General features: G+C 52.9%; 1 protein-coding gene and 1 non-coding gene across 2 annotated transcripts; one reads left to right on the top strand and one right to left on the bottom strand.

The window, feature by feature from the left end:
• Positions 1–141: 141 nt before the first annotated feature.
• On the bottom strand, positions 142–26,418 carry MAST1 (microtubule associated serine/threonine kinase 1). Its single transcript, XM_045550255.1, has 26 exons — positions 26,290–26,418; positions 24,545–24,633; positions 24,097–24,172; positions 22,089–22,167; positions 19,994–20,154; positions 19,789–19,864; positions 19,399–19,608; positions 16,627–16,728; positions 16,406–16,538; positions 16,258–16,325; positions 12,175–12,260; positions 11,877–12,085; positions 7,442–7,580; positions 7,199–7,331; positions 6,896–7,061; positions 6,685–6,786; positions 6,451–6,573; positions 5,770–5,879; positions 4,950–5,128; positions 4,627–4,874; positions 3,732–3,938; positions 3,286–3,515; positions 2,868–2,990; positions 2,641–2,777; positions 1,584–1,771; positions 142–1,483 (listed from the first exon to the last, which is right to left on the bottom strand). The coding sequence occupies exons 1-26, from the start codon at positions 26,370–26,372 to the stop codon at positions 225–227; spliced, it is 4,716 nt and encodes a 1,571-aa protein (XP_045406211.1). The 5' UTR covers positions 26,373–26,418; the 3' UTR covers positions 142–224.
• Positions 15,517–15,623, top strand: LOC123631058. Its single transcript, XR_006732936.1, has one exon. It is a non-coding gene; the product is annotated as a U6 spliceosomal RNA (small nuclear RNA).

Genomic DNA, 26,418 nt, shown 5'->3' with positions numbered 1-26,418 from the left:
CGGAAGGGTCCATCCAAATCTACCTCCTCTCTCCATGGTAAACAGGACTGGAGTTCCAGCCCCCAACAAGCACCCAGTCTTGGGAGTGGGGACACATGATATCTCCACTTGCCCAGGGGAGAAGGGGTGACCCCAGAAAGCTCACGCAGCACGGACGCACTTTATTTATATGTGTACATATGTATACAGGCAGCTGTACAGCACAGGGCCAAAGGCCCCCTCGGCTATGGGCCTGGGGGTGCAGGGCTGGATGCCCCTTTTTTGGTCAGGCCTGCTGGGGGCACAGCTTCAGCAGGGCACCGGGAGGTCAGTCCCACTTCAGGCTTGGTGCCTGGGACCAGGAGGGAGGCGGGTGGGGCTGGGGGTGCTGCGCTGCTGGGGGCACTCTTCGTCAGGGCTGGGGACCGTGTCTGGGGGTCCGGGGAGAGCTTGGGGGAGGCGGGCTTGGAGCGAGGCCCGCTCAGCGTGGTCCGCTCCTCCACCACCTCCAGCACCCAGCGCTCTCGGCCCCGGGGGGCCTCGGGCACGGAAGGCACCACGGGCGCAGATTCCTGCAACCCCTTGGAGTCCACGGCCAGAGGCTCCGGCGCCTCAGCCTTAGCCCCGGGCCGCGCGGGCTCTACGACTATAGGCACCAGGGGCGTGCCCGCCTCACCAGCGCTGCTGCGCCGGCCTGTCTCGTGTTCCTGCACGGGGCTCAGCGCTGCCTTGGCCACAGCCCTGGCCACCCCGCCCGCGCCATCCTCCGTCTGCACGCTCTGGTGCCGCGTGCAGCTGGCGTCCCGCTCCAGGGTCCGGCCCCCGGAGCTGGTGGCGCGGGGCGGGGTGCAGGCCTCAGAGCCCCCTGGGGACTCTTTCTCCCTGCTCGACGCTGGCGGCCTGGGGACACCCTCGGGCAGCAATGGGTCCGCGCCCAGGCTCAGGGGCGACTCCTGACGGCCCAAGCGGCGGACAGCGACCTGCCTTTGTGCGCCAGGGCCCTCCATAGGTGGCGTCTCGCCGTCGGACTCGGCGAGGCTATGCAGGGCCAGTTCGCCATGGAAGTCCTTGCGGAAATCCGGGTGGCCCACCTCGAGGCTGTGTTTGCGAAGCGCGCCCTTCTTGTCGGCGCCCAGCGAGGCTCCCAGCTTCTCTGCCGACTGCACGCGCTTGAGGAGCGGCGAGCGTGGGGGCTCAGCACTCTTGGGCCGCGGGCGCACGACGGGAGGCGATGAATGCAGTTTGGCAGGGAAGCTCTGCGTCGTGTGCGAGCTGCCCACCGTGTGACCTGGCAGGGGCGGCGGCGACGCCTGCGTTGGAGACGGCGTGTGTGCCAGCGGCGACAGCGGGATGTTGCCGGCCGACTTGCAACGCGCAGAGCGGTACTGGCGGTGGAGCTTTGGCGACAGGCCGTGCAACGTGCTGGGCCGGATGTGGTGCGACGCCGACGACGCCGGCGAGTTGGGCGTGCTCGAGGCTGGGGAGCTGCTCTGGGAAGAGGCGCCTGCGGGCGAGAGGAGGTGTAGCCGGCAATGAGTACCGCCCCTCCCAGACACCAGCCAGGCCACCCGGTCTGCTTGGCCTGGGCTCAGGCCCAGGCGTACCTAGGTAGGCGGAGTCGGGCGTGGAGCGGTAGCTGTGCGTGGGCGAGCGCGCTGGCAGCCCGTGCGTGGGTGACCCCGGGAGACTGTCGCTGGACGACAGCGAGCGGTTCAGCGACGACAGAGAGCGGCTAGTGTGCAGCAAGTTCGACTGCTTCGTGATCTTCCGGAAGAGGGAGCTGCGCTTCTTGCTGGAGGACAGAGAGGGGGCCACCTAGCCTGGACCGAGACGCCAGAGCTCCTGGCTTCTCCCACTTCAGGACGCCTGTAACCGCCCATCCCTTCTGGCCCGGCCCTCTCCAGCTATAATCCACCTATCAAGACAAAGAACTTCCCCTAATTCAGGCAGTTTAGCTCCTCCCACTTCAGGCGACGCCCACCTCTTTCTGGCCAATACCAGTCCAAGCTAGAAACACTCATCCAAACAAAATCAATCTCTTCTGGCCCCGCCCACCTCTCTGACCCCTCCCTCTCCCACTGCAACCCACCTATCAGGACCAGAAGAAATTCACCCAACTCGACTGTCTCGCTCCTCTCACTCACTCAAATACCATTCCGGCTCCTTGTCTTGGCCAAACCCACTGATCAAAACAACACTCTTCTCTGGCCCCACCCACTTCTTTCCTAGCTCCTCCCATCTGTAAGGGAAAAAATTATTTTAGTTGTCACAGTCTTGCCTGGCATGCTCGTTCCAGATGGAAATTTCAACCTAGCCCCTCCCAGTCCAGTCTAAACACACTAACAGGACAGAACCATCTCCTGGACCATCTCCTAGACGACTCCTTCTCCAAACAGTGCCCTTTCCAGGTCACATCCACGGGCACTGCCCACCTGCCCAAGACTCTCTCACAATGCTTCTCTTCCAGCCTAGAAACCTGGTATAGCTTCCTTTCCTGGCCCCTCCCATTTTCCCAGCCCCTCTTAGCTTGTATGTCCTCTTGTCTGCTCTTCTGTCAGTGGTTCCAGCCACCTTTCCTGTGCATTTCGGTCCTCACGTATGCCCTTCCAGCCTCAGCCCCGCCCGCTGCTCAAAGACTGGGCTGTCTACAGCTCTGCCCACCTCTCCTGGCCCTCCTTGGCAGAGGGTCGCTTGTTCCTCCGAGCCATTTTGGCCTTGTAGCTGCTGCGTCTTGCGGGGCCAATGCGGATAGAGGTATTTTCGAAGGGCGTTGTGGTCACTGCTACCTTGTTGCCACTCTGGAGGAAGAATGGAGGAGGAGAGCCCTGCTTGCGGCTGCTCAGGCCTCCTCTACCTTCCACTCAGTGCACCCCCTCCCCTGCACTCACCTTAAGGATCAGCTCCACGACCTCAGGATGCACCATGCCATGCACTGGCTCCCCATTCACGTGGGTGATGAGATCCCCTGCACAAAGCCCTGCCTCTTGGGCTGGGCCCCCTTCCTCCACATGCTAGGGACAGAGCACCACACGGGGGGAGCATTAATAAAATGGTAACAAGGAAAGCTCCTAAGCTTATGTGCCAGACACCCAACTGCATGCACTATAATCCTCATTACACCATGTGAAATAGTGCATTTTGCAGATGAAGAAACTGAGGCTAGGAGAGGAAAGTGACACATGGGGTCACGGAGGACTCTTGCCCTTAATAATTGGCTCCAGAGTTTGAAAGGTCCATCATTTCTGGGGGCCTTTCTCTCCCCTCAGCCCCCAGCCTTGGATACAGATCCCACCCGTGAGTGCTCACCCAGACAATGTGGTGGACACTGTAGACATCTGAGTCACCCATGTAGACGCGGATGGCTCGTAGTGTGAAGCCATACTTCTTGCCTGAGCGTTGGATAGTGATGGGAGAGCGGAGCCCGGTGACAGCCGGTGAGTAATCCCGGCTGGGTGAGGAGTCCCGTGAGGATGGGTTGGAGGAGAGAGAGCGTGGGGACATGGGACTGGCAAGGGGTGAGCTTCCATGTGGGTCCACTGCAGACACAGAACCATGGTCAGAGGTCAGAGCCAACAAGACATAGATCTCCCTGTATCTACTCCTCCCTCCTCCCAAGTCAAAGTCCCAGAGCAGCCTCTCATTGGTCCTCCTGGAGCCCATCACTGTGGACAGGGAAAATGCAGTATTTTCATTGGTCTGTCCCAGCTGGAACGCAGACAGCCCCTTCCCTGGCAGGTGGGGCCTAGGATTACCTGCAGGAATCATGACAGACAAAGCAGTGGCCGAGGCTGACTTGATGACTTTGCCCCCAGTACGAGAAGGCCTTTTCTCTACCACGGGGTCTCCTGACAGCTGCTGGTGCCGTGCCCGGCGCAGAACCAGGTCACTGGTGGCCCTCGCGCCTGATGGGTCCCCATCCTTCAAGGGTGGGCAGAGGTCACCTGGGCGTGGGCGGTCAGCTGCAACAGAAAGCACACCGGTTAGGGATCATTCCAAGGCCAGGGACTTTCTCTCATGCTGTTGCCTCTGCCCGGAATGCTCTTCCCACTTTTCTCCTATTGCCCGATTGTGAGTTTTATCAGAGCAGGTAACATGCGTCTGGCACTGCTCGTGATACAGAGGAGCAGCCTGTATCAGTCTGTATCACTGACTGAGCATGGCAGTGGGTGTTCCTGATGTTAAGAATCTCAGGTTGCAGAGTGAATAAATAGCACATGAAAGCCAGGCACGGGGGCTCACACCTGTAATCCTAGCACTCTGGGAGGCCGAAGCGGGCGGATTGTTTGAGCTCAGGAGTTCAAGACCAGCCTGAGCAAGAGTGAGACCCCATTTCTACTAAAAATAGAAAGAAATTATACAGACAGCTAAAAATATATATATAGAAAAAATTAGCCGGGCATGGTGGCACATGCCTGTAGTCCCAGCTACTCGGGAGGCTGAGGCAGGAGGGTTGCTCGAGCCCAGGAGTTTGAGGTTGCTGTGAGCTAGGCTGACGCCACGGCACTCTAGCCAGGGCAACAGAGTGAGACTCTGTCTCAAAAAAAAAAAAAAAAATAGTACATGAGATGTTGCATAAACAGTACCTCATTGAATCCTCAATATATGGCCACTGAGGAATTGGGAAAGGCGGCAGGAGAGGGTACTCACTGGCCTCGGGGTCCCCGAAGCTGGGGGTACCTTCCCCTTGAACTGCCTCTTTAGGGGCCCGCGCATCCAGCGAGCCTGGAGGGTCGGAGCTGGGCCGGGGAGGCCTGCGCAGCCGGGCCTCATCCTCATCCTCTTGGGGGGCGCTGAAGCGGCTGGGCTCCAGCAGCGCCGAGAAACGGCGTCGCGCACCCAATGGGGGACTGGCCTCCCCCTCCAGGAAACTGGCCTCCGAGGCGGAGAAGCGCTTGCTGCTGCGCGAAGGAGGCGTGGTCAGAGGAGACACACCCCCTCCCCCTCCCCAACCCAGTAGTTCCTCTGCTCACATCTCCGGGGAGCCCCCTCTCCAGGTCTTCTCACGCAGGGTCAGGCCGCCCAGCCCCTCCCGCTTGCCGGCCACCTTCTCCTCGGGACCCTTGGCACTCGGCTCCCGCTTGCTGCCTCCTGCTGCTGCTCCGGGGGTCTTGGGATCATGCTGCGACAGCTGCTCCATACTGCTATACACCTGCAAGGCGCGTAGGATGCGGTGGGAGGGAAGTATAGTCCCCCCAACCCCCCCACCTCTGGTTCCAGCTTTGCTCCCGAGCTAATTGGCTTCTTGCCACCGAACCCGCCCAAACTGCGCTCCATTCTCCGAGGCCAGGGCCCCCCAACAACCTTCAATTCCTCAGCTCAGGCCCCATCCCATAAAATTAGGGCCTCAATTTTCTTCTAGGCTCCCTCCCTACAATGCCCTGATCAATCAGGTCTCCACCCAGGGCACCCCTCTGAATTTGTCTACCCTCGCCCTGGCTAGGTCCCGCTCACCTCTGCAAGTTGCTACTCAAAGCAAGACTTTACTTGACTTAGGCCCGCCCCCGCTGTCATCTACACGCCCTGACACCCCCCCTCCCAGGCCGAGCCCCGCCCCACTGTGGGCCTCATCTGCACGACCCTAACCGTTCGCGTTAGATTTTACTCAATGCCAAAGACAGTCCCCCAGACCCCTCTCCTGCCTCCCCGCTGCCCTTGCCACTCCCAGACCCCCGCCCCCTCAGTAACTTCCAGCTCCTGAGACCTCGGGCACCTGGGGCCCTGCTCCCACAGCCTCTCAAGGCCCCGTCCCCCAGGGGGTCTTGCCCAGTCCCAAGCCAGGTCTTGGCCCACCTTGCTGAAGCGTGGCGAGCAGGAGGAGAACTGGCGGATCTCCACCGGCTCCTCCTCCGTGGTGTCATCCTCGTCATAGGAGTTCACGTGGTGATACCTGTCTGAGCGAGCTGGAGAGGGGGTGGGGGCCGTGACTGCGGGCACAGGTCCACTCCTCAGGTCACATCCCCACAGGAGCCCAGTCCTGGCTCAAGCCAGGCCAGAGGATCAGGCCACGCCCTTGCCTTCTTCTCGGATCGGTTCAGGCTCCGCCCCCAGGCTGGGGCCCTGCCCCATTTTCAGAGCTTCCGTCTAGCTCCGCCTCCATAATGGCCACGCCTCCAGTCCCGCCTACAGAGCTCTGCTCCCTGGCTGCGCCTCAGGCCAGCCCACGTCCCGCCTCTTCTCCATCCTGGTACCTCCCCGCTAGGCCAGACCCAGGCCCAACCTCCGAACTCACCCCTTTCCCGGACCCAAGTCTATCTCAACCCCAGTTTCTTATCCAGCGCTTAGCCTGAGCCCCGCCCCCATGCCAGCCCCGCCCCACATTGCCACGCCCCCGAGCGGCCCCCGCCGGGTCCACAACTACAGCCCTGGCATCCAGAGGTCCGATAGGTACCTGGCCCAGCCCCAGCCTTACCCTAAGGCTTCTTTCCCCAGGATGCCACCCTTCACCCAGGCCCTGTTAATGTCCCCGCTCACTGTCAAAGTAGCTAGTGTCATCTTCCGACTCTAGATGAGGGATGAACTCGGCCTTCTGCCTCAGCAGCCCTGTCCAGTCTAGGTCTCGAAAGAAACTGTGCTGCTTCACCTCAAAGGCACCACCTGGGAGAGAAGGAATTCTAGTGACAGCTGACGGCCAGCCCAGCCCCCCCACTCTCTGCCTTCTGCTCCAGGTCTGCCTCCCACCAACGGGCTGCACCGCAGACCCCTTACCTGCCCCAAGTCGGACGAGGGGATTGGTCTGCAGCAGACTGGATATCAGGAGTTGGGCGTCTGTGGGCAGGGCCTCATCGCCCTCGGGCCACAGGATGTCATCTGCAAAGCAAAGTGGGACTGGGGGTCGCTTTTGGAGTCCATGGGGCCCTGGGCTGGCTCCCCTCCCCATGCACCCTGCCTCCTGCCCGTCCACTGCAGAGATGCATACCGCTGATGACCTGTCCAAAGAGCTCTTCTGGCGTGTCCCCAAAGAAAGGCACACAGCCCACCAGGAACTCGTAGAGGATGATGCCCATGGCCCACCAGTCCACTGGCTTGCCGTAGCCCTGGCGCAGGATGACCTCGGGTGCGATGTACTCTGGGGTCCCACACACCTGGGGGCAGGCTGTCAGCCCGCGCCCTGGCCACAGGAGGGGCCTCCGGGGATAGCGGTGCCCCCCACCAGGCCCTGGGACCCCGAGGTCCTGCCGGGTCACTCCACCCGCAGCGACCCCCATGCCCGCACACACACCTGTTTGTCCAGGAACTCCCGGGCGTCCTTCTCGATGTGGCCTTCGTACAAGTTGGTCGTTAGGCTCATAAGTCCCATCTTGGAGAGGCCGAAATCCGTAAGCTTGATGTGACCCATGGAGGTGATGAGGAGGCTGCAGACACGGTCGGGGGATCTCAGAGGCGAGCCCTCCTCAACTCCCCGATTTATCCCTGGGCCTCCCAAGGGGGCAGGGACGAAGTGATGGGAAAGGTGAAAGCTCACTTGTCAGGTTTGAGGTCGCGGTGCACGATGCCGTAGTTGTGCAGGTACTCCAACGCCAGCACCGTCTCAGCAAAGTACATGCGGGCCATCTCCACGGGCAACGCCCCGATGTTCTTCAGCAGGGTTGCACAATCACCACCTGCAGGCCAGGGAACCGCCCCACATGAAGAGGGTGGTAGTAACCCCAGGCCAGAGTCCAACACTAGAGGCACATCATAGCACCAAGCCCTCATGTCACATTGCACCCATTTTACAGATAAGGAACACTGAGGCTCAGAGAGGGGCCTCCCTCTCCCCAGGTCACATAAGGAATTGCCCTCTACTAGATTTTTCTTGTCCTCTTAGCCATCCTCCAAAGTTGGTATAATTAGCCCTTCTTTTTTTTTTTTTTTTTTTTGAGACAGTGTCTTCCTCTGTCCCCCAGGATGGGGTGTAGTGGTGTAATCATAGCTCACTGCAGCTTTGAACTCTTGGGCTCACGCTATCCTTCTGCCTCAGCCTCCAGAGTAGGGGAGACGACAGGCACATGCCACCATGCCCAACTAATACGTGTATTTCTTTTTTAGAGATGGGGTCTTGCTATGTTGCCCAGGCTGGTCTCAACATCCTGGGGTCAAGCGAGCCTCCCAAAGTGCTGGGATTAGAGACAAGAGCCACCGCTCCCATCCTGATTAGCCCATTTTACACACAAAGGGATGGAGCCTCAGAGAGAGATTGAATCATGCAGGGAGTTATTGCTGAAGGTGAGGTGTTGTTGGGATCAAAGTCTGTTTGCCTATCGACTCCATCTGGGAGCACAGCCCTTGATCTCCTGGCATCTTAACTTTGAAGATCAGGGGCCTGAAAATGCAGATTTTTGGCCTCCACCAGATTTAAAATAACTAACATTGGATTTCAGTTTTCCCAATATCCATTCCCCTTTTTTTCTTATGAAGGCTAGATTTCCTTCTGGGTGCAGCGACTGGGTCGGTATGTAATCCAAGTTGCACCAGTGAGTCAACCCTCAGAATTTTCCCTTTATCTGTAAGGACTGCTAAGCTCGTAGGACGTAAGCTGAGCTCTGCCAGATGGCAACCTTTCTATACCAGGGCTTGTCTAGAGGAAAGCCTACACATGGAAGAGCAGAGCCAAGAGATGGAGCGATCCCTGATGGTATGATGTGAGCACCTCGATACAGCCATTCCTGAAGGTGATCTTGATTTTTCAACCACATGAGCCAATTCATTTCTTTCTTTCTTTCTTTTTTCGTTTTCTTTCTTTTCTTTTTTTTCTTTCTTTTTTTTTTTTTTTTTTTTTTTTTTTTGAGACAGAGTCTCGCTCTGTTGCTAGGCGCTGTGGCATCAGCCTAGCTCACAGCAACCTCAAACTCTTGGGCTTAAGCGATCCTTCTGCCTCAGCCTCCCGAGTAGCTGGGACTACAGGCATGCGCCACCATGCGCGGCTAATTTTTTCTATATATTTTTAGCTGTCCAGATCATTTCTTTATATTTTTGGTAGAGACAGGATCTCGCTCTTGCTCAGGCTGGTCTCGAACTCCTGACCTCGAGCAATCCTCCTGCCTCGGCCTCCCAGAGTGCTAGGATTACAGGCGTGAGCCACTGTGCCCGGCCTCTTTCTTTGTTTTTTAATGTTCTCTTTTCTGCCAGCTTTAGCTGGGTTTTGGAAACTGACAAACCAGACTCTCTGAGGATAGGGCCTGGGAATATGCATTTGAGCACACCTATTGTGTACTCAGCTCGCCACAGAGATCCTGATTCTATTTCCTTCTCTCTTCCTTCACCATGAAAGACTACAGCAGTCACCTCCCCTGTGGTATCCTTTCTTCTGCCTTGCCCACAGCAGCAAAATGGATTTTCTTAAAATATAAATCAGACTATGCCAACCCTGTTTAAAGCGGTCCAGTGAGTGGCTTCCTGTTGCACTGAGAATGAAATCTGATGCCATTCCAAGCTCTGGAAGGCCCTGCATGCCCAGCCCCACCAGCCTCCTCCCTCCACATCTCCTCTCCCTCGCTCACTGGGCTCTGGCTCCACTGGTCTCCTTGCAGCCCCTCCAAATCCAAACACATTGTCACCTAAGAGACTTTGCACTAAGGAGTCACTTATCCTGGTATATTCCAGGCCTCAGAGAAGCCCCCTGCTCCCCTACACCCCCACTGCTTTCTCTAGCCTGATGGTCCTCATGTCCTCACTATGTGAAATGTCTTTGTCTCCTTTGGCTTGTTTTCCTTGCTGTCTGTCTATGCAGACCAGAATGTAAACTCCACGAGAGAGAGGTATGTCTGTCTAGGCCCCCACTGTGCCACCAGTGCATAGCACAGCATGTGGCAGGAGGGAGATAATGATGGGATATTTGTTGAGTGACCACAGGGTTGACTAAGGATTGTTGGTGGCATAACTGTGTCCCTGTGAGATTACGTGTGTCCTAATAAACACAGCATGTGTGTATTTGGCCAATGGATGGAGTAATCCTTGGGTGGATACACAGGCATGGATGGATGGGTGAAAAATAATATATACATTATTGATGGTTGGATAGATTGATAAACTGATGGTTTAATTGTGGATAAATGGATAGAGCTAGCTAGCTGGCTAGCTAATCAGACAGATAAGGTGAATGCTGGAATGAAGGTTTAGATGAATGAATGAAATAGTAATGGATGGCTGGGCATGATGGCTCACATCTGTAATCCTAGCACTCTAGGAGGCCAAGGCAGGAGGATTGCTCGAGCTCAGGAGTTCGAGACCAGCCTGAGCAAGAGTGAGACCCCGTCTCTACTAAAAATAGAAAGAAATTAGCTGGACAACTAAAAATATATAGAAAAAATTAGCCAGGGATGGTGGCACATGCCTGTAGTCCCAGCTACTCAGGAGGCTTTGGTGGTAGGATTGCTGGAGCCCAGGAGTTTGAGGTTGCTGTAAGTTAGGCTGATGCCACGGCACTCTAGCCTGGGCAATAGAGTGAGACTCTGTCTCAAAAACAAAAAAAAAAAAAAAAAGAAAAAGAAAAAGAAATAGTAATGAATAGATGGATGATGGATTAATAAATAGATAAATAGGGCCAGAGTGGTGGCTCATGCCTGTAATCCCAGTACTTTGAGAGCCTAAGGTGGGCGGATTGCATGAGCTCAGGAATTCAAGGCAAGTCTGGGCAACATAGCAAAACTCTGTATCTACAAAAATAAAAATTAAAAAAAATTAGCTGGGCATGGTGGCATGCACCTGTAGTCCCAGATACTGGGGAGGCTGAGGCTGGCGGATCGCTTGAGCCAAAGAGTTTGAAGTTGCAGTGAGCTATGGTTGTGCCACTGCACTCCAGCCTGGGGGACAGAGTAAGATCCTATCTCAAAAAAAAAAAAAAAAAGATAAATATTAATAAATACTGGCAGACTTGTGGATGGTGAATGAATGGCTGGAGAAATAGATGAATGAACAAAGGGATATATATATAAAAAAAGATGGATGAATGAAAAATACATGTATGATACAAAGAGTGAACCCTAATGTAAACTATGGACTTGAGTTAGGAATAATATAGCAGGATTGGTTTATCAATTGTAACAAATTTACCACACTAACACAAGATGTCAATAATAGGGAAAGAGAGGAGGGGTATGTGGGAACTCCCTGTATTTTCTGATCAATTTTACTGTAAACCTAAAACTCTTCTTAAAAAGCAGAAGCCTGTTAATTTTAAAAAATAGATGTATAATGGGTAAATGGATATATGTATGGACAAATGGATGGATAATTACAAAGACAAATAAATGGATGGGGAGATGGACTTATAAACAGGTGCACAGATGTATGGATGGACAAAGAGATGCGTTAGCAAATGAATAGATGGAAAGATGGATGGATGGATGAATAATGGGTGGATAATAGATAATTGAATGGATGCCTCTATATTGAATGAAATGAAAAACAGGTAGATAAACCAAGAGATGGCTGGATAAGGCCGGGCGCGGTGGCTCATGCCTGTAATCCTAGCACTCTGGGAGGCCGAGGCGGGTGGATCTTTTGAGCTCAGGAGTTCAAGACCAACCTGAGCAAGAGAGGGACCCTGTCTCTACCAAAAAAATAGAAAGAAATTATCTGGACAACTAAAAATATATAGAAAAAATTAACCAGGCATGGTGGTGCATGCCTGTAGTCCCAGCTACTTGGGAGGCTGAGGCAGAAGGATTGCCTGAGCCCAGGAGTTTGAGGTTGCTGTGAGCTAGGCTGACGTCTCAGCACTCTAGCCCAGGCAACAGAGTGAGACTGTTTCAAAAAAAAAAAAAAAGATGGCTGGATAAATACATAGGTGAAATGGATAAATAAATAGGTGGATAAACATACAGGCAGAAAAATCAATATGGTGACGGTGGCTCTGGCAGCAGCCCTGACTAGCATGCATGTCCCCATCTTCCCTGCAGCCCCGCGGGCAGCCACACCTTCCACGTATTCCATGACCATGCAGAGGTGGCGCCGGGTCTCAAAGGAGCAGAACATGCCAACCACAAAGGGGTTCTCAGCGAAGGTGAGGATGTCGCGCTCCACGAAGGCCTGCTGGATCTGGTTGCGCAAGATCAAGTTCTGCTTGTTGATCTTCTTCATGGCGAAGCGCTGGCGAGTGTCGCGGTGTCGCACGAGGTAGACAGCACTGCAGGGGGAGAGAGCGAGGACCGGCCATCACCTCCGAGACACCCGGCCTCCGCCACCCTCCCCCCGCCAGAGCCCCGGGTGGCTCACCCGTAGGCACCATTGCTTATGAGCTTGATGGTATCAAAGTCATTCTCCCCAGGTGGCTTCTTGGCCTTGGTGCTGCTGCTGCGGCCCTTCAGGGGAAAGATGAAGATCATTACCATCATCATTATGAGAGTGGGATTCTTGTTATTCTATTTTACACATGGGGAGACTGAGGCACAGAGAGGGCAAGTGAGTTCTTCTTCCAAGTGCCACAATGAGGGAGAAACAAAGTCAGGACTTGAATCCAAGACTGATTCTGAAGACATATCCCTAACTTCTTTCATTAGGAAAGATAGCAGAAAACCTACAAAATGGATCCTAACATATAAATATGTAAAGAGTTCCCAGAAATCAATAACAAAAGCCTAATAATCAAAGATAAAAAAGTGGGCAATGTATGTGAACTAGAGTTAGATTAGATTACTCGATATCACACATAATGACAGAAAGGCAAGTTATAATTACCATGATACACCATTTTTCATCTAGTAGGTGTGCAAAAAACCAAAATCTAAAAGGCTAACACACTCTGTGAGCAAAGATGTGGGGAAACAGACACTTTTATACCTTGCTGTTGGGAGAATAAATTAGTACAACCCCCATAGAAGGTACTTTGGTATATATCAGAATTACAAATGCATATTCCCTTTGACTCAGCAATTTCATTTTTGAATTTATGCTACCAATATGCTTGCACATACAAAAAATTACATATGTATGATCTTGCTCATTGCAAGATTGGAAACAATCTGTATGTCCATCTATAGAAAATTGGTTAAGTAAACAAATGAAAGGCATCTATATAAAGGAATATTGTGCCACTGTTAAAAGAAAATGAGGAATCATTCTGTACACTGGTTCAGAAAATTCTCCAAAGTGAACTTTGGAGTGGGAAAAAACAATGAACAATATGTACTGTATGTTTTTGTGTAAAAAGACGTGGCAAAATACGCCGGGCGCGGTGGCTCACACTTGTAATCCTAGCACTCTGGGAGGCCGAGGCGGGCGGATCGCTCGAGGTCAGGAGTTCGAGACCAGCCTGAGCAAGAGTGAGACCCCGTCTCTACTAAAAATAGAAACAAATTATCTGGCCAACTAAAAATATATATAGAAAAACATTAGCTGGGCATGGTGGTGCATGCCTGTAGTCCCAGCTACTCAGGAGGCTGAGGCAGTAGGATCGCTTCAGCCCAGGTGTTTGAGGTTGCTGTGAGCTAGGCTGACGCCACAGCACTCACTCTAGCCGGGCAACAGAGCGAGACTCTGCCTCAAAAAAAAAAAAAAAAAAGAAGTGGCAAAATAAAACTATGTAATCATATTTTGGGGATATAGGGTAATGGAGGACAAAGGTGAAAGTAAGATTTTTCATGGTATATCTTTCTTGAAAATTATTTTGGTTTTTCTTAGGGACAAAGAGATTTATCACATAGATATTACACAAAAACATCTATGCTAAATAAAAATATTGAACTAATATGCTCCTAGGTGTGTAGCCTAAAAAATCTGACACAAAAAAATTGACATAATTACAAGGAGAAATTACTTAAAACAAGGATTTAACACATATCTCTCAGAAACTATTCATCAGGCAAAAATATGAATAGGAAGATGGAAGATTTGAATCACTCAATTAACAAATTTGATTGAATGGAATAATGTAGACTCCTACAAACAATTAGAGATAAATACCTTTTTTAGAGTTTTAGACTTTTGAGTGATGTCATTCCATTACCTATTCAAAAAATTAAACAAATGGCATGCATAGTGAGATTCTTTTAAAATATATATATAGAAGAAAGATGTGTGTGTATATGCGTGTGAATGCATAGACCCAATTTAAAACAAAGGTCACAAACACAAGTCCCTGCAGGGCCAGGTGGTCCAGGTGGAGGCCATGGGTGATGGGGAAACAGGTTCTCAGCATCACAGAGCAGCCTCCACTCAGTGACAGCTGGTTCCACCACAGTGCTGTCAAAACTTCTGATTTTTCAAGAGAAGGCCCAAACCCAGAATTTGAGGCAAAATCTTCTGATTTTTATATTTTGCTTCAAATTTTTGAAAAACACTAGGCAGTTCAGAGAAAATACATGTGTGGCCATCAGGGCAGGCAGTCTCCACTAGACATTTGGAACATCCACCAAAGTGTGATCGCCTGAGTGTAGGATTACGGTGATTTTCCCTGTGCTGACCCACCAGTGCAGCCAGTCAGTTCCCTCCAAAGCCCATGCAGTGTTTCTCAATAAGTTTTTTGTTGTTGTTGTTGTTGTTTGTTTGTTTGTTTTCTGGGCTTTTTTTTTTTTTTTCTTTTTAGACAGAGTCTTGCTCTGTTGCCTGGGCCAGAGTGCCATGGTGTCAGCCTAGCTCACAGCAACCTCAAACTCCTGGGCTCAAGTGATCCTCCTGCCTCAGCCTCCCGGGTAGCTAGGACTACAGGCATGCGCCACCACACCCACCCAGCTACTTTTTTTTTCTATTTTTAGTTGCCCAGCTAATATCTTTTTCTCTCTTTTTTTTGTTTGTTTGTTTCTTTCTTTCTTTATTTCTTTTTTTTTTTTTTTTGGAGACAGAGTCTCACTCTGTCGCCCTGGCTAGAGTGCTATGGCATCAGCCTAGCTCACAGCAACCTCAAACTCCTGGGCTCAAGCAATCCTTCTGCCTCAGCCTCCCAAGTAGCTGGGACTACAGGCATGCACCACCATGCCTGGCTAATTTTTTCTATATAGTTTTAGTTGTCCAGCTAATTTCTTTCTATTTTTAGTAGAGATGGGGTCTCGCTCTTGCTCAGGCTGGTCTTGAACTCCTGACCTCAAGTGATCCTCCTGCCTTGGCCTCCCAGGATGCTAGGATTACAGGCGTGAGCCACCATGCCCGGCCCCGCAATAAGTTAAACATAGAATTAACTTACGGCCCAGCAATTCCACTCCTAGGTGTATACCCAAAATAATTGAAAACAGTTGTTTAAAGAAATGCTTGTACACAAATGTTCAGAGCATCACTATTCACAATAGACAAAAGATGGACAAACCAATGTCTATCAATTGATTAGTGGATAAACAAAATGAGGTCCATCCACACCATGGAATATTATTCATCCATAAAAAGGAATTTAGCTCTAGCCCATGCCACAATGTGCGTGAACCTCAAAAACATTAAGTTCAGTGAAATAAGCTAGACACAAAAATCCACGGAGTGAATGACTCCATTTGTATGAAATGTCCCGAAGAGGCGAATCCATCAAGAGAGAAAGTAGATCAGTGGTCGCCAGGGGCTGGGGAGAGGTGGGAGCGGGGAGTGACTGCTTAATGGGTGAGAGGTTTCCTTTTGGGGGGATTAAAAAAAGTCCCAGTGCTTGCTTTGGCAGCACATATACTAAAATTGGAACGATACAGAGAAGATTAGCATGGCCCCTGCGCAAGGATGACACGCAAATTCGTGAAGTGTTCCATATTTTTCCAATTATTAAATCGTCAGCATTTTTCAAAGTGTGGTCTGATGACTCTTGGTGGTCCCTAGGGCCTTGTCAGGGAGTCCATGAAGTCAAACTATTTTAATATTAATACTAAAACATGCGCCTTCTTCACTCTCATTGTTTTACATGTGTACACTAAAGTTTTCCAGAGTTTTATGTGATATGTGATGACATCATTGCTCTGATGGATAATAGAAAATGTGTGCTTATGTATTCTTTTTTCAAAAATTTTTATTTTCTAATATGGTAAATGTCAATAGATAGAACCCAGTTAAATAAAAGCTCTTTGTTGTTCTCAACAACAACAACAACAACAAAAGTCCCGGAACTAGACAGATGTAATGGTTGTACAACATTGTGAATGGACTAAATGCCACTGAATTGTTCATCTTTAAATGGTTAAAATGGTAAATTAAACTTTATGTGTATTTTATTATGAAAAGGAAAAAGGCCATGGAACAAGAGCTATTATTAATCCCACTTGACAGATGGGGAAACTGAAGCTCAGAGTGCAGGACCAAGAGATCCACACGGCCTGAGGACAAAAGGGCAGGAAGTAAGCCTTGGCCTGCCCACCGATGGACCAGGGTGCTGACTTCCCGGCCATGTGGCCTTACCTCAGAGAGGTCGTCCTGCTCTGGGGTGTTGGAGCCACCGCTGTCTTGCTCCTCCAGGTGCACCACGTCTAGGGAGGAATTGAGAGTGAGTGTGGGCTGGGGTCCAGGCCTGCTCGCGCCTGTTCACCCTGCGCCCACCATGTGGCACCTGGAAAGGGGTCACGCGTGAGGCCAAGCTGGCGGATGATGTAGCGCGGGATGTCCGTCTTCACAAGGTGGCCCTCCTTGGCATGTCCCTCAGCCGCCTCCAGCAGGTGGTAGAATTCCTCGGGGTTGAATTCCTGAGGAAGGGCACAAACCAGCTCACTGCAGGCTCAGAGGGGACCCCACCTCCACACAATGCCCCCAACCCACACTCAACCCCCTCACCAGGCACTCCAGCAGCCTCGCAGGCCGCGAGATGATAATGAGCAACTTCTTCACCAGCTGAGTGACAAAGGCCACCTCCAAGCTCTCGGAGCGTTCATAGGCCTGGGGAGGAGGGCACAGGAGGGGTGGGGTTCACAGGCACCCGGCCTCAGCCAGGCCCCTGTCCCAGCCCCATGCGGTAGGCACTGCTGCTGTTGCCCCATTTTACAGGTGAGAAAACTGATGCCCGGGCCCCACAGTAAAAATAATGAGGATAATAATTATGATAATGATAATGATAACAAATTATAATGATTATAGCAAACAGAATCCTAAAACCTTCACTCATTCAATTCATCTTCAAAACAGCCCTAGTCTTCATCATAGTCCCAACCCTGATGCCTAATGTTTATCCAGGTCAAGTTAGAATCTCTCTGCCTGGCATGCTCTTCCTCTGAATCCCTGCATGGTTCCCTCTTTCTCCTCTTTCAAGTCTCTGCTCAGTTGTTACCTCCTCAGGGAGGCCTACCATAAGCACTCCCTCATCTGATCTAAAATCTCCCCCTGCCTCTTGGCAGCACCCTCAAACAACATTAACCTGCTTTTATCTTATTTTATTTTTTTAAGGGTCAGGGTCTTGGGCCAGGCACAGTGACTCACACCTGTAATCCTAGCATTTTGGGAGGCCAAGGGGGGAGGATCAGTTGCGGCCAGGAGTTTGAGACCAGCCTGGGCAATATAGCAAGACCCTATCTCAAAAAAAAAATAGAAAAATTTAACCAGGTGTGGTGTACAGCCAAGTGGCTGTAGTCCCAGCCACTTGGAAGGCTGAGGCAGGAGGATCTCTCAAGCCCGCGAGTTTAACCCAAGTAGCTGGGACTACAGGTGCATGCCACTATACCCAGCATGAATCCGATTGTTATAGCAGGAGAACTGAGGCACAGAAGGGTTAAGTGTTGTAGCAAAGACTGCACAGCAAGAAATCCAGGAGTTAGCTGTGAGCCTAGGCTGTCTGGAGTCTGTGCTCTCAACTCCTAAGGACCTAGCAGCAAAATCTAGACTCAAACCCAGATGTGGAGCCAGGTGTGGTGGCAGAAATGCACCTGTAGTCTTTGCTACTTGGAAGTCTGAGGCAGGAGGATTATTTGAACCCAGTAGTTCAAGCCCAACTTGGGCAACATAGCGAGACCCTGTCTCTTAAAAAAAAAAAAACAAAAAACCACCAGACCTGACACCAAAGCCCATAGTGACATTAACATCCTGCCCGTCAGGTCTGGGTTGGGAGTCTGGAGCCCAGAGCCCCATGTTCTGGTCCCTGTGCCCTTACCCAACCTCATCTCACAACACTAGTGTCCCTTGGCTTCTGTGCTCCTGAAATTTTCCCAGACTCCTTCCCACCTCAGAGACTTTGCACATGCTGTTCCCTCTGCTCAACACACGTTGCCCCCAGCTCTTCTCATGACTGCTACCTACTTATTATGCTTGTCCCAATATCAATGTAGCATCTTCTAGGGAAGCCTCCCTGGGGCTTACAAGGGAGCTTTGACACTCCACCCTGTTGCCCTGTTTGAGTGTCCGCTGAAATCATTACATTCCTTGATTGGCTTGTTTCTTGTGTCTCTCACACTAGAATATCAGCCCCACAGAGGCCAGAATATTTGTCTGGTTTGTTCACTGCCATGACCCCAGTGGCCAGCACATAGTAGGTGTTCAATAAATCATATCCATCACCATTAACTTGAATGGGGACATTATCTTGCTTACTTTCTTTTTTTCTTTTTTTTAATTTTCAGACAGAGTCTCATTCTGTTGCCCCAGCTAAAGTGCCGTGGCGTCAGCCTAGCTCACAGCAACCTCAGACTCCTGGGCTCAAGTGATCCTCCTGCCTTAGCCTCCCAAGTAGCTGGGACTACAGGCATGTGCCACCATGCCCGGCTAATTTTTTATATATATATATATTTAGCTGTCCATATAATTTCTTTCTACTTTTAGTAGAGACGGGGCCTCACTCTTGCTCAGGCTGGTCTGGAACTCCTGAGCTCGAGCGATCCTCCTGCCTCGGCCTCCCAGAGTGCTAGGATTACAGGTGTGAGCCACCGGGCCCGGCCTATCTTGCTTACTTTCATTCATTCACTCATTTTTTTTTTTAAGACAGGTCTCATCTGTAGCCCAGCCTTGAGTGCAATGAGTGGCACAGCTCACTGCAGCCTTGAACTCTTGGGATCAAGCCATCCTCCAACCTCAGCCCCTAGAGTAGCTGGGACTACAGGCATGGGCCACCGTGCCTGGCCACTCATCTAGTCATTTAACCAACATTTACTGAGCATTTACTGTGTGCTGGGCACTGTGCCAGACAGCAGGGAGACAGCAGTGAACAGGACGACCCCCCCCACGTGTGGGGTTGACATTGGACAAGGGGAACAAGAAATAAAATAAGGAAAAATCTACAGTATGGTGCTAAGTGTTAAGGAGAAACTACAGAGAAAGTGGGTGGTGTGTGTGAGCAGAGTTTCAATTTTTTAATGTTTAGGAAGCCCCCCTGAGAAGCACCCCCTGACATTTGAGTAAGGACCAGAAGGAAGTAAGGGAGGTTAAATTCCTGCCTCCCCCATCAGACCTAGGGCAGGAACCACGTCCTTGTCACCCCACTCCTGAGCCATAAGCGCCACTGAAGCGCCTGGCACGTGGTGGGCACTCCCCGCACCGATGTGGGGTGAAGAAGGCGGTTGAGGGCACTGAGCATGATTTGGGGGTGCAGAGCCTGAGATCGGGCAGGCCCGCGCGTGCACTCACGTCCTGCAGCAGCTTCTCCAGGTTTTCCTGCAATTCGTAGAAGTAGACGGTGGTGATGAGGCCGTCGCGGGACTTGGTCAGACAGTCCCTGGCCAGCTCGATGATCTGGTGGTGGATGAAGCTGAGCACACCGTCGGCCAGCGGCAGCACGCTGTCAGGCTCGTAGGCGCGCGTGAAGTCGCGCAGTTTTTCCTCCATCTGCGCGGTGGCCTGCGGGAGGGACAGAGGCAGGGCGGGAGTGCCAGCACTCAGCTAGGCCGAGGCTGCCGCCGCCAGGAGCCTGCACTGAGCGCGCCATCCGCTAGGGGGCGCGCGGGGCTAAGGGGAGTGACAGTCCCTGCCGCCGGGTGTCCCCGCCGCCGCCGCCGCCGCCCCCGGCCCCCGCCTCACCTTGGGGAACCTCTCTTTGTAGACATGGTTCATCATCACGATCTCGTTGTCGCAGGAGGAGGGGGAGCGCCCGGGGCTGTGGGGAGAGAATCCCACGCTGTCCAGCCCCCTGCCTCTGAGCCCACTCTATTGGCGGGGACAGGCTACGCTTCATGCACAAGTCCTCAGGCCGACAGCTCCGAGAGGAGGAGGGGTGCCTGCCCACCTGAGGCTCCGCGAGCGCGGCCGCACGGCCGGGGAGCGGCGACCGCCATCCTCGTCCGTGATGCTCTCGGTGCTGCCGAAGTGTTTGGAGAGAAAGTGGAGCTCGTCCACCGTGGGCTGGTAGGGCAGCTGGTGCAGGCGCTCCTGGGAGGAGCAGGACGACTGGGGGGAGGGGCGAGGCCAGGGTCAGAGCCACCGCGGGCCCCCCCACAGTTCGGGACGCTGGGCTGGGACTCCAGGGGCTGATGGGCCAGTTGGCAAAATCAGGATCAGGACCTGATTTAAGATACTCAGATCCCAGGGCCCTGGCTGGGACTCCTGGCCGGGACTCCTGGTCACGGACAGGTGGATAGGGACATACACGGATGGGGACAGTAACACAGACATGGATGTGGCCAGAGGGAGTGTGTTAAAACTTGAGTCAAGTCGTGGCCCTCCTCTGTATAGAACTCTCCATGGCTCCCACCTTACTCAGGGTGAACACCCAAGTCCTCCCACCCCAAGGTCCCGCTCCATCTGGCCCTACCTCTCTGCCCTCCTCTTCCCTCCCCCGACCTCGCTGGCTATGCTCTGGCTGCACTGGCCTCCTTAGGGGCCCTTGAACAAGCCAGGCAAGCTCCTGCTTCAGGGCCTTTGCACTGGCTTTCCCCTCTGCTTGCAACACATCCATTAGAGATTATTCCTTCTCTTCCTTCAAATTTTTGCTTAAATGTCACCCCTCAGAGAAGCTGCCTCTGAACATACACTCATCATTCCTTATCCCCACCCTATGTCGTTCCCTCCTGCTTTATCTATCTCCGGACTGACTTACTACCTCTTTTTTTACGTGACAGGGTCTCCTTCTGTCACCCAGGCTGAAGCGCAGTGGTGCGATCATAGCTCACTGCAGCCTCAAAATCCTGCACTCAAGATGGGACTACAGGCTTGTGGTACCATACCTGGCTACATTTTTAAATTTTCTTTTAGAGATAGGGTCTTACTATGTTGTCCAGGCTGGTCTCTTTTTTTTCCATTTTTCTTTTGGAGCTGGAGGAGGTGCTGCAATCCACTCCCACATTCCAGGACCCAGGCTGGTCTCAAACTCCTGGCTTCAAGCGATCCTCCTGTCTCCACGCCTGGCCCATTTTTTAATTTTATTTTAATGCACATTATATGTGGCCCATAGAATCACAATTTCAAGTCGTTCAAAAAATTTAACATAATGTAATATGTTAAAGTCATTCTCTGGCGCCACTCCCTGCCTTGGCAAATAAGCCCCAAAATGATCAGGGTCGCTGCCTGCATCACCTCTTTTTCTCCCCCACCAACCCAAAGCTCCAGCCACACAGGGCTTGTTTCACCTTTTCAAATGCAGCAAGTTCTCTGTGACCTCTGGGAGTTTTCTTATGCTGTTCCCCTTTCCTGGAACACCCTCTCTGCATCTTCCACCTGCCAAACTCCTGCTGATCCTTTGTCTTTGCTGAATTGTCACCTCCTCCGGGAAGCCTTCCTTGATTTCTCCCAGCTTAGTCACATGCCTCTCCTCTACCGTCACCTCGCCTTGTGCTACTCCCACCAAAACTCCGACCACTCTCTGTTGTAAATGCCTTCTTACTGGCCTGTAATCCCCCACGAGGGCTGTGTGAATCGCTGGACGTTGACTCAGGTTGTAGAGTTCAGCCACTACATGGGTCTCATCATAAATGGCTGCTGAACGTCATCCCACGGGATGAATGAATGTACTACAGACATGGGTAGAAAAGGGCAGATGGAGAGAGACTTTGGGTATTGCACGGGGTAAGCAAATGGGCTCTGGGTGAAAGCCGTGGCCTGTCCCTGGCCAGCTGCTGACACTTGAACAAATGGCTTAACTCGCTGAGCCTTAATGTCATCACGTGTAAATGAATCAGACACGTGTAAGACCCTACAAATGTGTGTTGAGGGCAGAGAACAGGGCTTTGGGGGAGGGCTGTAATTCACCCTTGAATGACAGAGAAACCCAACCTGCCATTAAGTCCAGCCTGCACTGCTGGCTTGGGTGTGGGCCTTTGGCCGGGGAGGAGGGGGGGGGTCCCCTGCAGCCTCTACCTGCCTGCCTGCCCACCTGCCACACTCACCGAGACGGTGGAGCTGGGTGTGTTGGTGCCATAGCCAGACGAAGGGAGCGAGGCCAGAGACCAACGGCGTCCGTCCGCCCTGGAACCCAGCCAAAGTGTTCAGAGGCCGCCATGTCCCCCTGCTGCCCCACTCCTCGGGGTGTGAGAGAAGCCAGTGGGCATGGCCAGGGCAGGGGGTGGGGGAATATGTCTGTTCTCTGAGACTCCTTTAGACCCTCAGAGTCAAGGGGGAAAAGGAAGTCCTCCAGCCAGGCACCGAGGACTTGGAGGGAGGATCCCACTCTCTTGTCATCCCATGCCAAACGAGCCCTCCGAAGTGGACACCCACTGGAAAAGCCCACCAGGAACTCATCCCAGAGGGACCCCAGAAATCTCCCCCTGGTGAGCCTCCCGTGACAAAGCTCTCAGAGTGAGACCCATTGGGACTTCTCAGAGAATAAAGGTCCCTCCCTCCGACACATACTCTGACACATGCTCCAGTGGCCTCACAGCCTTCTGCACACAGACACAATCTGTCTCACAGCCACACCCACTAATGTTAGTGTGACTATGGGAGTCAGGTTCACATACTAACGTGCACACATTCACACTTCACACAGCCCCCCCCCAGTACACTCACTCATATTCACTGTCCCATCTGTGGACCCACTCTCACACACTAACAAACAATCATACACAAAAAACGAGACATACACTCACGTATAGACACATACACCTACTGAGACCCAATATTCACACTGTGACACACACAGAGACACATACTCGCCCACACATGCTTTCACATTCACACAGATACACATTCCAGACACCTTCACTCATTGCCATACACTCGTTGATACTCCCACGCAGGTGCACAGATGTGTCTGCACACATGTCACAAATCACACACGTTTACAATCCTACAGACACACGCATTCACACTCACACACTGATGCACATTCCCATGGATGACTGTGTAGGCATGTGTTCCCTGGCACATTCACAGTCTCACACACTCACATCCATCCGCACCAGCACAAAGATTGCACGGTCACATGGTCACATATCCCACATACTGGACTCCTCCCCTATTCCGTCCTCCCGGTAGTATGCTAGCCCAGCCCTCCCTCCGTGCAGATGAACACGTCAGGGCCAATCCTAGAGCCCTGTCCTAGCTTCCCCTTGCCCTCAGCTAAATTCCACGGTCGAGGGGAGCTTCCCCACCCTCCCCAGGGAGCCAGTCTTTGTCCCCACAGTGCCCTGTGACTCCCACCCCACACCCTTCCTCAGCCTTTGCAATGATCCCCATTCTCTGCCCTGCCTGCCACTCTCCACTCTGAAGGTAGCGACGAAGTGTCATTCACCCCATATGCCCAGCTCCTACAACATACCAGGTGTTCAGACACCGTTTTTAGAATGAATAGAGATCAAAGAAAAAAAGATCCTCTAAACCTCCTTGGTGACTCCCAGAAAGTTTCTCCAAAAATCATCAGAGGAATCTCTGTTTCTCCCAGTTTCACCAAAGACCTCCAGAAAATTCATTTAAGAACACTCCAGAAACCCTCAGAGACCCAAGGAAGAAAACGTGAGATTCCTCCTCTTGGACCCTTGAGAAATAGCTCTAGCCTCCCTCCCCCACCTCGGGGACCAAGAGTCAGTCCCTAGATGGGCATCGCACAGTCTGCGCTTGCGCACCTCATCTTAGCTACCCTGTCCTGTTGCTATGGAAACACCCGGCCAAGAGCGCAAGGCTCAGGGAGACCTAGACCCTGGGCCCAGAGCGCACGCGCTTTCGCGCTGCCTCAAAGGAAGCCCCGCCCCTTCCCCATTCCAGATCAGCGATTGGCCCCGCCTTCTTATAGGCCCCTCCCCGAAGGCTGGGCGCTTTTTCGCTCTGGGACCTTGGGGCACTAGCGGGTCCCCTCAGGCCCCAGCTCGGGTGCAATTAGGAGGAGAACAGATGGCGGCCCAGACGGTGGGTGGGGAGGATCTGGCCAGGGTTCTGGGGCCCTGGGGGACAGGGACTCACCTTCGGGAGGAGGCAAACGAGAAGTGGGCGGGGGTGTTGGGGGAGAAGTTGCGGGGACTGTCCAGGGGACTGCTACCTGTGGCGGAAAGGGGGGCGCTTTAGACCTAGGTTGGGAGCAGTCTCATCAGACCTCGTGATCCCTAAAGCGGATTGAAAACAGAAGCCCCTCCTGTCTTTAACCTACCCTTACCTCTGCCCTTGTGTGGTAGGCCACGCCCCTTTGCCTGCGGCCCCGCCTCTCCAAACTTTCTAGTCGCGCCTGAGCCCCCGCCCACCAATACGCGGCCCTCTGCGGTCTAACCACGCCCTCACAAGGATGGTCCCGCCCCTTATCAATTCAGGGTCCGCCTCTACCCAGACTCCGCCCCCTTCATGGGATATGACCACGCCCCTAGCCTGTGGCGCCCGCCTCCTGGAGTCTGATCCACACCCATCACGCTGGTCTCACCTAGGTGGCCCGGCAGCGGAGAGTGGGGTCTCGGCAGTGTGGGGGAAGTGCTGGTCAGGATGAGGCTTTTCCGGTTACTGGTGCGGCAGCTGCAGGGAAGGCGAGGCAGGGGAGCCAGGCCAGGCCGCAGCCCAGTGAGTCCTTGAGCCCAGCCAGCCAGCCTCTCATCTCAGATCCCCCCATCCCCCATCCGAGTGTGCTTGGAGGCGCCCCTGGAGGACTTCTCGGAGGAGGAGGTGATGGAAGGTGTGGCAGGATTGTGTTTAGCAGGGGATGCGCGTATGACATGTGCGTGAGAGACTACCGTGTGGATCCTGTGTGGGCACAGCGTCAGTCATAGTGTGACAGTCTCAGTGTCTAGGTGACAGCATTGGTAATAACGAGTGTCCGTGTGTCCTTCAGTGTATGCTGACAATCACTGTATATATCCACTTGTGGCATCCACTGTGTCACTGCAAAACTGTGTGACACTAAGTGCATCCTAGTGTGATATCATGTGTGACACTTCCTGGGTTTACCTTACATAACACAGCTTGTGCATTAGTGTGTCTATGTGACACAGTGTGAAATGCCGCTTGTCCAGGACTACGTGTGCTGTAACATGTGCATGATGTATGATTTCTGCAATAGGTATCTATGTGAAGCATTCTCAGTCTGTGTGAGATACTGTCCTTGTGTCTGTATGTGACATTCACCATGTGTGTCCATGTGTGGCATCTACTGTGTGAATTTAACATCCTGTGACACTGGGCATGTCCGAGTATGGCACCATGTATGCCATTCCCTGGGTGAGTCTTGCATGTGATAACGTGTGATTTTTGTGTATTTCTCTGTCTCTGCAAGATTCCCTGTGTCTGCTCATCCTGATGTCAGTGTGACACAATATGTGACATGCCTAGATAAGACATAGGTTGTTACATTGTTGGGTGCACAGATGTGTCATTGCCACACATGCGTCTGTGTGCATCTCAGATGATATGTGTGTATCCCCACGCATGTGACATCTTCCTAGGAGTACACGATGTCGTGCCTGTGGGTATAGGTGTCTCTGTGTGGCACTGGGGGGTGGTCCTGTGTGTCTGTGCATGTCTCTGACCTGTGGCGGCTGCATGGCTGTGTATGCGTGGCACCTCCCAGTGTATTTGGGCCACTAGAGCTGTTGTGTGTGTGTGACATCATGTCCTGCGTGACGCTGTGTGTCAGTATTTTCAGTGAGGGGCTGTGTTCTTGAGGGGGGGGTCTGTGCTATGATAAAAAGCCCCGCTTTTTCTCACCCTTCAGGATGCCAGTCTCCCTCCCAAAGAGGGAGCCCCCAGCCACTCTGTCTGTCCCCTCACCCTCAGCCGCAGTGACTGAGCATATTAGCGCGTCCAGAAGCACGAGGCATGGGGGTGGGGGAAGCCAGGCTGCGGCTATTGTTCTGAGGGTGCCAAGCCCCCCACCCTCCCCTTCTTCCCCTACCCCCACCAGTCTGCCAGAGCCGGCAGCGCCAGCAGACAAAGGCGCCCTAACACCCCACCCGGCGCAGCCCCCTCCCCCCGCATCTGTCCTTTCCAGCGTGCAGTACCCCCGGACTCGGCCCACATGGCCCCCCATTCAACCCTATCCCTGGCGGGAAGGCGCAGAGCGGCACTTCTGGCGCAGCTGGACAGGACGCAGCATCCCGGGCCCCGCCCTGCGGCAGCACCCAGAGGGGCAGCATTGCGGAGAGGGCCGGGACACGGTCAGGGGGATTGGGGGTCTACCTCTTGGTGCGGCGGAACATACTGCCGCCGGGGAAGGAGGGCATCGAGAAATTGGAAAGCGCGGTCCAGAGAGAGTCAGACATGACCCGGCGGCGGCGACATGGTGGCAGGTGCCGCAGCGGCAGCGGC

The sequence above is a fragment of the Lemur catta genome, chromosome 1, assembly GCF_020740605.2.
Source record: "Lemur catta isolate mLemCat1 chromosome 1, mLemCat1.pri, whole genome shotgun sequence".
Classification (NCBI taxonomy): domain Eukaryota; kingdom Metazoa; phylum Chordata; class Mammalia; order Primates; family Lemuridae; genus Lemur; species Lemur catta.
Note: the sequence above shows the minus strand (reverse complement) of the source record. Positions and strands in the feature narration are given on the sequence as shown.